This window comes from Podarcis bocagei (assembly GCF_964188305.1).
Source record: "Podarcis bocagei genome assembly, chromosome: 7".
NCBI lineage: Eukaryota > Metazoa > Chordata > Lepidosauria > Squamata > Lacertidae > Podarcis > Podarcis bocagei.
In genome coordinates, this window is record NC_138132.1 from 60,856,478 (window position 1) to 60,870,223 (window position 13,746).

The 13,746-nt window shown below is 39.4% G+C and overlaps 1 protein-coding gene across 9 annotated transcripts in view; it reads right to left on the reverse strand.

The window, feature by feature from the left end:
- The window catches only part of PHKB (phosphorylase kinase regulatory subunit beta), a 142,534-nt gene that overhangs the window by 97,145 nt on the left and 31,643 nt on the right, over positions 1-13,746 (reverse strand). For all 9 annotated transcript variants that reach the window (XM_081201136.1, XM_081201137.1, XM_081201140.1 and 6 more), the window contains one exon: positions 4,127-4,226. In XM_081201136.1, coding sequence (XP_081057262.1) covers positions 4,127-4,226 — 100 coding nt within the window. The remainder of the gene's footprint in view (positions 1-4,126; positions 4,227-13,746) is intronic.

The following is a 13,746-nucleotide window of genomic DNA, read 5'->3' on the forward strand; positions in this document are numbered from 1 at the left end:
ACCAAAAGCTTAAAAGCTAAAATTAGAGAAAACACAGGACTGCAAACTCAGTTCACTTGTGCTATTCCATTTATGATTAAGTGAAGCTTATTGCAGGCATCTTCAATCTCAAGATATTGACATTGCTCACATACATAAAATGAAAATATAGGCCATGGTGTAACTATTGGTATATTAGATTACTCCTTCAAAATTCATCAGTTATGGCGAGATGAGTTGGATTTTTACACTGCCATGCTGTAAATGACTGCCACCATTAGCACAACTGGTTACCTCTTTGTACTCTGGAATGAAATTAGTTCTACTGTAGCATAACATTTGAAAAGATATTTCTTGATAATGATGTGCAATGTCAAGCCTGGGTAGACAAATTATAGGCTTGTTAAATAGCTCTGCCATCAACTAATGAATACATTCACTTTCCTATTTGTTATCATTTTAATGCATTCTTTTCTTGGCAGAGTATTCTCAGGTTAGCTGCATGCATAGATATCTCAAAGACTGAACATATGGAGAAAGTGTGTGTGTGTGTGTGTGTGTGTGTGAGAGAGAGAGAGAGAGAGAGAGAGAGAGAGAGAGAGAGAAGGGGAGAGGGATTCAAATAAGACAAAGAAATATTGTTTCCCAAAGTTCATAAATGGAAAAGATCAATTATGAAAACTGAGCCATACAGTGATATTTCTATGAACATCCAGTCTGCAAGATATTACCCAGGTCAGGAGTGCATCCATTTCCCTGGCTGGAATGTTCAAACAAAATCCACTTGAATGATGGCATCTAGTTGTAAGACTGTGGAGGCCCAGCTTCAGCCCCACAGGGAAGGTTGGAGGCAATTATCTGCCCAGGCTGCTTTATTTGGCAAATGGCCATAGCTCAGTGGTAAGGCAGATACGCTGCATGCAGAAGGCCCCATGCAATGATTGTGAAGAAGCTTCTGTGTGAGGGAAATACCTGAAAGACTTAACTTTAGGGAATTAATGTTACAGTTACTTTTACCTTTGTTGACTGGAGGGAGCCAGAGGAGACAGAAGACAACTGGAGTGGAAGGTATTACATTGATTTTTTTCCACTATATCATACTATGGCCTTGGAAGGATATAACAAGAAAAAGAGACCTGGGGGTCAATTACAGTCTCCAACCCTGCTAATTCTAAAACAATATAAAATTGACAACTTCATGCTAGGCAGTTCTGGCACCCTGGCATCCTCCCTTTCTACATTGATGCACCATGATTAACACAAGGTTGAGTTTGTTTCTTAGGGTTCACTTTATTACACTGTTTAAAAATATATATATGGGGAGGGGTGGGGGAGAACACCTAGAAGAGTGAAAGGCTTGGGCATGCCTAAAGTAGCTTTTTGATCCCAGCTTTTATGCTCGTGATAAAGTACTAGTGGGAAACTAAGACTTTAAAAAGTTATTATATGGGAACATCCTTCGCTATCTTCAAGCAATATCCAATAATTACCCTTCAGGAACAAGCTCCAGTTTCATTACAGGGAAAATGGTCTCCACATACAGAGTAAATGGAAGGAAAGAAAGTTGTTCCATTTCTGAAGAGCAAGACAAGATCCTCTTGGGGACATGAGCTCATAAATAATCTTTCCTGAATTATCTCTATCAAAGATGTTTGCACAGCACCTTGTCAAATCAACCCATACAGAAAGGAGAGAAATACCTTACTTAAAGGAGACCTTGTCACATTGAATTTTTCAAAGCAGATAGATAAATAAAAGACATGTCAAGTGAATCATTCTTTTAATAGCATGGTCTGAATTCATTCTTAAAGTTCCATGATATATTTTTTTTAAGGTTTAATGAATGGGGACAATGTTTTTTTAAAAAAATAAAAATACAGTCATACCTTGGAAGTCAAACAGAATCCGTTCCAGAAGTCCATTCGACTTCCAAAACGTTCAGAAACCAAGGCAGCCAATCGGAAGCCATGGAAGCCACGTCGGATGTTCGGGTTTGTGGCATTCGGGAGCCAAAACGTTCAACTCACAAGGCGTTCAGGATCCAAGGTACGACTGTATCTTAATGTGATTTGTTATCCCTTAAGATCTTCTCCCCTCACATAACGGAAGAGATGGCAAGTGTGGAAAGATTATTAATCTCTCCCAAGTAGCATTTAAAAGGAGATAAATTAAAAGGTGAGCTCATTTGCTAGTTCATACAAGTCAACTGCATTGGACAATGTTGTTCTGAGGACACATTTCCCTCTCTACCGACAGAAAAGTGTTGGGATAGCCCCAGTTGTTCAGTGTGTATCCCATACACAAATGTTACACCACAATATAGTTTATTGATTATATATTTATTAAATGTATATTCCCAAGTTGGGATTCAATGTGGTTTACATTTAGAACCAGCATTAAAATACAGTTTGCCCTGATAGCCCAGGGATCAGCATCATCTGCTCCTAAGTTTTCAAAGGCCAGTCTAAACAGGAAGGTCGTAGCCTGCCAGCAGAAGGATAACAAAAAAGAAGCAAGTCTAAACACTCCTTGGGGGAAATTCCACAATATGGCAGTAGCTGCAGAAAAGGCTTCCTCTCATGTCTCATACGTCTGATGTTGATGGGACCAAGAGAAGGTGCTCACCTGAGGATCTTAGCACCTGGCCAGGTTTGTAAAGGGAGATATAATATTTACAGTAACTTGGGCCCCAAAGCCATAAAGAGCTTTAGAAGTCATAACCAGCATTTTGAATTGTCCTTGGAAATGGACCAGTTGACACATGTTGTAACCAGAATGGCAGAAAGATGCTTCCTAACACTAAGAATGGCTGAGCAACAGAGGTCATACAAATTCCTTTCCCAGGTGCTTTTAAGAATGTATTGACATTTATTGAAGGTGATTTAAAATCTCAAGAATCCTAGTTGGCTGCATGGCTCAGTCAGTTCCAACCATACAATGTAAGCTAATTTGTACAAAAACGCTGCTGATGTAAGCAGTCTACTCATGTGAGCCATATAACAAGGGTGGAGCAAAAGCAAACAAAATCAACTGCTCCCTCCTAGAACTGGAAAATGCCACTTTTCAATTCACGGAAAAGAGCAGACTATTCACATTCCCTGCTCCCATCTGTACGTCGCTCACAGAGCAGCCTTGTAAATGGCTCCCACAGGTCGTTGTTGTTGTTGTTTATTTATATCCTGCCTTTTCCCCAGACTAGGATTCAAGGCAGTTTACACAAATTAAAGCAATACAGATAAAACACCAAAGGCTAAAAACATATAAGATAGTTAAAAAGCAATTAAAATATAATAGAACTAAAAGAATATAAAAACAGATCTATTAAAATACAGAGAGTAAAAACAGCACAGCACTATTTAATAACCCTTTCCTTAAAAAAAAAAAAGTCAGTCCCCCAAAGCCTGTTAGAATAAAACAGACTTCACCTGCTGGCTGAAAGACAACAAGGAGGGAGTTTCTAGTGTTTTGTCAAAACCAGTTTTCAGGAAAAAATATTCCCAACTCTATAATTTGATAGTCTATTTATTTATTTCATGAAATTTACACACCACTTGATCGTAATAAAATAATAATAATAATAATAATAATAATAATAATAATAATAATAATAATAATAATAATAATATATTATTTATACCCCGCCCATCTAGCTGAGTTTCCCCAGCCACTCTGGGCGGCTAAAAACAACAAGGCTCGTAAAAACAACAAAGCTCAAAGCAGTTTATAAAAGGATAAAACAAGAAAATCAAGGAAAAAAATACAACAATCCTTTAAAACATACCAAAGTTAAAATACCAAAACAGTTGTATATGTTTTCCATAGTGTTCCAGCTTGCTGTGCATTTTCAACATTACTTAAGCCAGCAAGCTCCCGTCTGTTGTTTGCTTAAGTTCCAAGAGCAACTGAAAGATGGGATTTCTGACATATATTCAGTTGTTCATTTACAACATCAGGTGCTTCTTCGCCTTCAGCTTTTAAACGCATTGGGCCCAGAGCCTGGGAACTGACCTTTCCTAGCAGGCTGCATTGTGGCATCACACCCATTGCCCTTTTAATTTGATTCCCAGTCAGAACATTTTTAATGCTTACAATTAACTTAATCCTTTAGAATTAAGTGTGTGCTTGTGTCCACACTGCAGAGTTTTACCTTATCAGCCTGGCGCATGTAGCAGTAGAGAATTCCTCGCATACATTTTATAGCAGAATGCTCCAGCTCATGGGTCCTTCCCTTGTCATCATCAATACGCCTGGGTGAGAGAGATAACCCGTGAAACAAATTGGAAATGCATTCAGAAGGAAGTAAAAGGTACCAGCATCCCTTTCCTGATAATTAAGTATTAACAATGCTTTATATAGTGGCACCAGCAAACTCTGATACACTCGGGCCTTATCAACCTTGCCACAATAAAGCCAATAGGTGTTTTTTTTAAAAAAAAAATAATAATAATAATCAAACACTATGTCTAGGTTTCAGGAAATGAAGTCAAATAAAGGTTGCCCACAAACTTGATACCCCTTTATTTGCTAGTTTCGATTATCATCATCATTATTTTAAGGTATTACTTGCCCTTCACCATAAGGTCTAGGGTGAGTTGCAACAGTTTAGAATACAGTACTAAAAAGTTTAAAACAAATTTTAAAGAAAGTAAATCCAAATAATTATGAATCATCAAAGGACAGGCAGAAACAATATTTTTATTTGACAAATAACTGTGACATATTGATGGTTTGCAATGTTGCTAATCATTTCTAAACAGTATGAAGTGAGCATAATGCATCAGATTCCTTCGTATTACTTCTGGGGACAGCACTGGGAAACAGGCCATTGCATCTTCTGCCTCTCGTGCCAGTATGACTCGCAGAGTCCTTACAAAAGCCTTGCCCTCTCATTAAAAGTCTCCACCCACCTGGTGTACTTCAGTGTCATCATAGTGTTAGGGGTGGTGTCATGTGTGATTAAGGCATTAATACAGTTAGCTGTCACCTTAATACACTCAACGGATTTGCTCAGGACACTTAGAATGCCAGGAAAATTAGCTTGCAGAGTGGCATTCAGCCTTCAACATACACACAAACATACGGCTCATCCCTCCTCCTTGGCCTGTTAATGCAATTACTGTATAGCATGTGAGCTCCTTAAAATTTAATGCATTACCTGGATTACCAATGGCTCAGAAAGCGGAAACCAAAAATGACAGGAGAAAGTATGTGATGCATAGAGATATGCAGGATTAGGGAACAATGGCTGATATGCAGACTTATAGGGTTGAAAGTTCAATTGAGCCATTTTATTTGTTTATTTATTTAGAACATGCAAATCCCAGACTGAAGACCCAGAAGGCTCTCAGCGCAGTTTACAAAAAGATACACAGTACTGGGACTGTCAAGTGCCAGCAAGCAAAGATGTGCCTTCATCATGGGATGAGTGAGATTAAATGCACTGTCCCCCATTTTTGTCCCAGATGAGAGATGTCACCAGTGGAAGCTGTGGCCTAGTAGGTGGTGGCCGAAGGGTAAAACAAGGATGGGGACAGAAAATGCTGCTGGAATAATCCCTGAACCATATGGACACACCATGTTATTGACACTCCTGGTATTATATTCTCATAAAATATATACGGTGGTAGTCTGCTAGTGCCTGGGAGACCAAATTTTGAATTCCAACTTGGTGATGAAGTTCATTAGCTTGCCTGGGGGCCAGTCACCATCTCTAAGCCTAACCTACCTTGAATAGCTGGAGACGTGGAGACCATGTATGCCTCATTGGATGAAAGGTGAGATATAAATGTAATAATTAATAACAGTGCCCTGCATTAGTAAATCTTAAGCACCAGGCAAGTTAATAATCACTGTTGCTCTACTATATTGGAGGCTGGGGAAACTGAGGTTCGGGGGCTAAATGTGGCCCTCTGGGTCTCTCTATCTGGCCTTTATGACTCTCTGCAGGCCACACTCACTAGCCCCAGCTTCACACCCTTCACAAGTGTCTCTGCTTGTCATAAATATATGTCTGTGAAGTGTGATAATCTTTCTTGCCTGGATAGAGACTGGTGTAATGTGTGCAGGTGCCAGAAACCTCCAACAAACATAGGGAATCTGACTTTTGTACAAAGGACCTGCATCCATTGCTCTGCCCACTTTTGCCTCTGATCCCTGCGTACCACTAGCATGCACTGCCCAAAAGTTTCTACATGAAGGAATGCGATCCTTGGGTTGAAAAGGTTTCCCTCTCTCTGTGCTACATGAATGCTTTCAATCACCACAGTGTAAGAGAGTCTAAGGCCAGAACTGAGTACTGTGCAACTGTGCACTCACTTTAAGACTTATTTCAATACTACTTGTGTGAGCTGTGCAACAAAGGTGGAGAGAACACACAGGAAATCAAAGCAAAAGCTCTCAACGAAGAGTAGGGAAAGCTTCTAGGAATATCTTGTTTCTTTTGACAACATAGAAAGAAAAAGTAACATCTGCACAAACCTTCAGATCATCGCTACCTAGTTCTGCATGAATCCCATGGGGAGAAGGAATTAAAGCTATAATGAAAGGAAGATGTCAAAGATTCCTTCCAGAGGCACAAGTAACAGAACGCAGGAGACATTCTGGCTACCTTTTATTCACCAGTTTAATATGTTCAGTAACTGCATTTATTACTAAGTGTTTTATAATATTTTTAGAAGCAGTGGAATGAAATTAAACATATAAATTCTAAAAGCTGACATTTCTATCTTGTAATTAAATGGAACTCCTTAGGAGGTACTCTGCTGGTTAAGAACCTTTGGGTTTTGATTTGCAGTTACCAAGGGTACTTCAGACAGAGCTGTCATTAAAAAAAGAGAATAGGACAGGCTTTTAAAAGGTGAGTAGGTTCACCAAGAAGAAAAAAACAGTCGGAGGAATCAAACAGTGGCAAATGAATATTTCAAGAGAAGGCACTGATAGAGCTATCCAGCTTTCAAAAACAACAAAGTCTAAGTTTAAACCAGGAAGAAAAAAAAGATTTCATTGGCATATAAGTTGTTTGGCACAGAGATCATCCACACTTGATGCAAAGTCTGTGCAGGAAAACAAAATTATAATTAGCTCTTCAATGAAAATCTAGCAGAGCTGGAGCAACGCTCAAGAAGAAGAAGAAGAAATTATCTCCCTACTGTGTGATGCTGACTGGATATAGGAGTAAATTATTCAGCATTCCCAAGTCATTTCTCTTCCCTCATAAATATATCAGTTAAACTAACACCACCTTCCTGTGTAGCACACATTAGAAAAAGAATGCAGAGTTTGATGACCACAGGGAAGCAGTATTTTAAGGAGATAGAACACCTTTTTGAATGAACCATAAAGAAATTTTCAAGAATTAACCCAATTGTTCTTCATATCATCAAATTCCTTGGTTGCTGTAGAATGGTTTATCCCTGCCTAAGCTGTACTGGAAGCGGAAGCAAAATCTTCCCAGAAGTCCATTAAAGCACACAATATTCTTGAACAGGTCATTGCTAATGTATGGGTGTTTTATTTTTTAAAAAACCCACAGACACCATCCAAAACTACAGGCAGACGCAAAAAAAGACATGGTTGTATTCAATGTTGTACGAAGTCAAAGTAACTTAGCAGTATACTTGTTCTGCTAGCGAAATGTTTTGCACTAGCAGAACTCAGATGCACAAGAGAATGCATAAGGGTACTTGTGATTTGTTAACTTTACTGTGCAATAGATCACACAATCAGTTTGGGGATGGGCCATAGTTCAGCAGTAGAACATCTGCTTTGCATGCAGAATGTCACCTGTTCAATCCCTGGCATCTCAAGGTAAAGCTGGGGGAGACTCTTGCCTGAAATCCCGGAGAGCTGCTGCTAATTTAGTGTAAACATACTGAGTTACCGTAGATGGATCACCAGTACAACTGTTGCACTGTTGTTCCTCCGTTGCACAACATTAGAATTCACCTGTCCACCAGCAGGCACAGAATGTTGAGCTACAGTCATTGCATATAGAGTGTGGAAATTGTTTCAGTGTAGCTTTTGCACCATATGGGTAACATCCTTCAGGCCGTGTGGAAAGAGTTCACGCTGTGGCTTCTCCACATACCATCACAGTGACAGTTTCTGGGAGTGGAGATGCTGACATGGGGAGGAGTCACTGTAGTGGTCTAGAGATTTGATCACATGCCAATAAGGTAATGTGAGAAAGGCCTTTAATATTCATTTGCATTTCTTTATGGATATGAGAACACTATCTGAAACTTGAACCAGAGACTCCAGGCAGTGCTGACCTTCCTGAAAAGGCTCAAATCTTTGAAATGGCAGCAGGTAAAGGGCATACTGGACTCCCACTTTAAACCCTGACAGTGGTACTGAAAATCTGACATTTGAAATAAAGTACAAAATTCATGAACTGCAATAGGGCATGACCTCAAATAATTAAATAAATGTTAAAAGGGATTAATAATTCAGTGGGAAGCATGAGCAAAACCATACTGGCAAAGCTCTGGATACAAACCACACTTGAATCCCCAAAATGGTACATGCATAACTTATTCAATATGAAGGCATCCTTCAAAGAACATGAAGGTCGAACCTATTTAAATGAGTAGGTAGTGGGAATTGGAAGAGGAAATTATGTCTATAAAAATGATACTGTGAATGGCACCAGATATTTAATCAACCACTAAATGAGGCTGGAGCTTCCAAAACCATATATGCTGATTTTGAACACTGAATGTAAAACGTAAATTAAAATGATAACAAATGACAAGTGTGCATTATACCATGCTAAAGAAGATTTTGATGGAAAATTATTAAAGTTTGAAAATACTCTTAACTTGAGGTAGGGGAATTTTTTTTAAGTGTAAGTTAGAGTAAATTGGACAAAGATAACAGGTGAACTACTAGATTAAATTGCATTTTAAGAGTTTGTAGAAAAGGTTGCATTTTTTTAATATAGTAAAAATGGCAATCTATTTCTGTGGGAAGTGTTGAAATATGTGCTTGAAGACCTCAAATTCTTCCAAATTAAGAATCAAAATTGTACAGTCAAAATTAGGTGAATGAAATCACCTGCCCACATCTGCCAAAATGACACACCATTTCAGAGAGCCCACAGGAACTCAAGTTTAGCTGCAGATCAGGGGTGGGAACAACAAGCAGTTTCAGCCGAAACAGATACGCAGGAAAAATAGAATATTATCCTCCCAGCCTATGGAGTCAAGTTACACCACGAGGTCAATCAAAAATTTGTTAACTTTTCACAGGTTGGCAGCATGAAGGGAAAACACTAGATTATGTGTTTTCCCTTCACTCTGCCAGCCTCCCAAAGGCAGTTGCCTGCCCTTGGGACTGAGTGCTTGATCTAACTTCTTGGACAGGATAAATTTTAAAAAATTAAAAAATTGTCCAGTAGCACCTTAGAGACCAACTAAGTTTGTTCTGGTGCATGAACACGAAAGCTTATACCCAGAACAAACTTAGTTGGTCTCTAAGGTGCTACTGGACTTATTTGTTTGTTTGTTTGTTTGTGTCGTCTGCGTCAGCCCAACATGGCTACCTACTTGATTCTTGGACAGGGAAAGTCACATAACTAAAAAGGTTTCAAAATTATGTTTCCAGGAGAATACATATAATTTCTTCTTGTCGTTCTGGAAAATGCTCATAAAAAGTAGCATGGCCAGACTGAGTGTTAGGCCAACACAATGGAGAATTTAGAACTACTGTCTTGTCTGTGAAACAAAAAAGGAAGTTGTCTCTTCTAGGAAGACAGGAACACAGAAGTGTTAAAAGGTATACAAAAAACAAGAACACAGAAGCATTAGTAAAAGGTACATGTAGCAGGTTTCAAATCCCAAGTGATCGCCAGTAAATCCAAACATGACATGAAACCAACAGCCATTGTGTCTAAAAGCATACTGGTATTCAGGGCTTTAGATGCATTTTAAACCTCTAGAAATCAATAAAAGCTCATGGGTCAGAGGAAACAGAGGACTGCATAACATGTTGTGGAGAAACAAGCTTTAAGCAGCCACTGTGGGATACCCAGACAATAATTCAGCTGTATGTGTGAACACAAGACACACTGATTTGAATCATTTAATCATGAGCATTTGACCTCAGGCAAATACCTGTGCCCTCCCACAGATATTTGTACTTATGGCAACAGCTCCCACTTCGTGCTTCCACACATGGCTAACGTAAGGGTGCACACCATTTTGCTTTAGTTTGCATTACCTAACAGAATTAAAAAGCTGAAAGATGAATGGCTTAGCCAAATCAAATCTCTGATGATGTGTGGACCACTGATCCTCTCTCTCTCTGCTTCTGGGCTCATCCACACTTCCGCTTGTCCAACCACTTTCCCCTGGTGAAAGCCGCTCTTTACTGCTGAATGAGAGCAAATGTCATTCAAGTTTTCTGCAGATTGATGTTTGTTCCAATTCAGCAGCAAATAGTGGGTTTTCCCAGGGAAAGTGGCAGGGCAAATGGAAAACCGCTTACACCCATGCCTAGAAAAGGAGAAGCAGGAAACCTATAAGACCTGTGCTTTCTAGGCATGGGGCAAGTGAAGTTTGAACGACACCCTCCTTGCACAACCACACATGTACTTTCTCAAGCTGAAGATGGAAGGCTTGTAAAGAAGGGACTCTTGTCAAGTGTTCAAAATCCATGAAGGAAACATATTAGAGGTCCACAAACTCATTTCTTAATGGCTTTTCCAGTTTCTCTCAGACTTTTTGATCCATGGGATCAGTCCCCAGCCCAGCTTTAGTTGCTTCTAGCTCTTCCTCTTCTCTCCCAAAAGTTGTAATGAACACAAGAAGAACCTCACTGTATCAGACTCAGTGGTCCAACATCTGGTTTCCCACAGTGGCCAAACCAGTGTCCTCTGGAAAGCCGACAAGGACTTCCTCATCTGCTCTAACCCCTCAACACTACCTTTTTGCTGTGCTCTCCTCCAGTGGCGTAGCATGGGGGGTGCAGGGGGGCCAGCCGCACCGGGCGCAACATCTGGGGGGCGCGCTCGCACTCGCAGCTCTCTGCCCCTACTAAAATCCATGGGTTAGGGGGCACAAATTACTTGCCCTGGGTGCTGACAACCCACGCTACGCCACTGCTCTCCTCCAACCTTAGAATGCTCTGGCCCAAATAACTCCACCTGCAGCAGCTCAGGCCCACCACTTCCCCAAGGAACAATCCTATGCTGCCCTAGGAGTGTCTGAAAAAAAAGAACCATCTAGGTGGAGTCAATGAGATGGTTCCTTCTCACATGAATGCCACTCATCCTCCAACATTCTTTGGCAAGAAACCATCTTACTGGTCCTGCCTGAGTGATGCATTCATTTTCAGAGCTGAAGACCTCACAGGGTAGCAGCTCCAATACTACTACAGATGTGATTTAGTCCTCTGAACTGCTTCAAAGGAAAACAAACCACCAAACTTGGGAAAGGTATGCTGGAGTCCTTGCACAGCTCAATTATCATCCTATGCATCTCATTTTGTTAACTTCTGTTCCATACTTTATACACCTGGGGAGGTAATTTGGTTTGAATTAAAATTATAGTTAAAATAGATCCTATTTTATAGATGAAAAATATTTATTGAACACTGATGCACTGTAAAACTAATTCATATTTTAAAGTATTCTCACTAGTTACTATGGTAACACCACCCTGTAATGAATCTTTCTATAGCTACAATTGCTCATCATTTATAATTTAGACAGTTTCATCATATTTAATTATGCAATGTAGTAAAGTATCATACATTAATTATGATACATTTATTTCTGCTTTCCATTTGATATGTTCATCTCCTTTTTCAAGACTGAGTTGTTTTCCATTACTTCAATTTGCCATTAATTTCTGAATTCTAGCACCAAGGCACCACTAAAGATATCCAATGAGCCAAAATCACACAAAACAACAACTTTCAACTATGTGTAGACAACAAAGCTGTTTTTATTCATTCTTACATAGGTGGAAGAATTAACAGCAGGAACTGCACAAGGACACATTTTGACTCAAAAGTTTTAACAGGTTCTGTTCAGAAATACATTGTTTGGGTTAACACAATGGGCTACAGGTGGAGGACACCACAACTGAATGTGAACCCACCTAAGAATGCAAACATAAACACCTGCAAAACAAACAAACAAACAAAGCCCTCTAGGGTACCTGGGGGAAATGTTCTATTTATTTATTTCATAAATTATATTTTGATTTTCACGAACATATCCTCACAAAGTAGTATACATGATACATTAGTTATATAACAAACAAAAAAACCAATTTAAACCTTTTAAACACTCATACGACACAATCATAACCAAATCCACTCAAAGGAAAGTACTGCTGAATACAACTGGACCAAAACACTGGTTAAGAATTCTGCTTAGGTGTGGAACCTGCTTAACCAAATTTAACACTGGTGCCAATGTATCTCCTATGTGTAAGGCTGGGGAAAGAGTGTGCCCATTTCCCATCTCTTGATTGTGGTAAAGGCAGCACCCTTTACCACATTTTCACGTGGAGGAAATAGTCAGGAAGCCTACATGGAAGGAATGGAAGCCTAAATTTTAGCTAGTCGGAAAGCCTAACTAAAAACTACATGGAAGGAATGAGGTGAAGACTTCTGGAAGCTGAATCGTTCTAATGAAGAGGCAGAGGACATGCAGTGGCACTTGTAGTAGAAAGCCAGAGGATGATCAAGTCAGATTAGTCTGCAGACATTAATGCCTGCCTATTCTACTAATGTGCCCAATGTAATAGGTATATCTGCCAAGTGTGGGAGGGAGCAAAGCTCAGCGGTAGAGCACATGTGCTGCATGCAGAAGGTCCAAAATGCAACCATCAGCATCTCAAGCGAAAAGGATCCAGCAGAAAAGTGCGCAAAAGATCTCTGCTTAAGACCCTGGCAAGCTACTGCCAAACAGAGCAGGCAAACCTGGGCAAATAGTTTGACTGGGTGTAAGACCAGGTCACACATATATGTACCACTAGTTCACACAAGCTATTTGCACTAGTTCTCCCCTACCCAGATGCTTAGGTTTTCCTATAGGAAAGTATCCCCACACACAAGACACACAGAAAGGATTGAAATTGAAGCAATTCTGTAGCGCTGCAAGACTATGATTAGAAAATCAAGTGCTAGTTATTAGGGTTTTCAAAAGCTTTCTTTTCCTTTTAAGAAAATGAATTATTGGAGTGTTTTTAAAATTAATATTATTGTTACATAGAGAGTGCCAATATTTGACAGACAAGGCAGCTCTATTTGCTGAAACAGCCTCTATAATTAAGGATGGGGGAGAAATTGGGGTCAGTTTTTGATGACAGGCATGGAACTCTGCTGATCAAATAATTTCAATGTATAATAATGATGTACATTAATTACATAAATTAACTGTTTTATTCAGTTGTAAAAGAGTTTAATGGGTGTTTTGAGTTATTTGGGTATTTTCAAATATTACTTTTGAATGTTTTATTATTGGATGTCTACTGCTGTGAGTCTGCATAGTTTAGCTACTTGGTGCTTACTGAAATGGTCTCAAGAATGACTCAAGAAACTGAAAATGAGGAAAGGCAACATGACTTTTTAGATTCAGATTGCCAAGCCAACAATCAGCTATGTGAGAATGACCGCTACTGCTTACAGAAGCCAAGGTAGTTGACCTTAATGATTTTCCATGGATAAAAGTGATACTAAAATCTAGTGATGAGATTCTGGGTTGCTAAGATTTGCAGGGCAGAATACACTGATTATAATACAACAACCTGAGACATA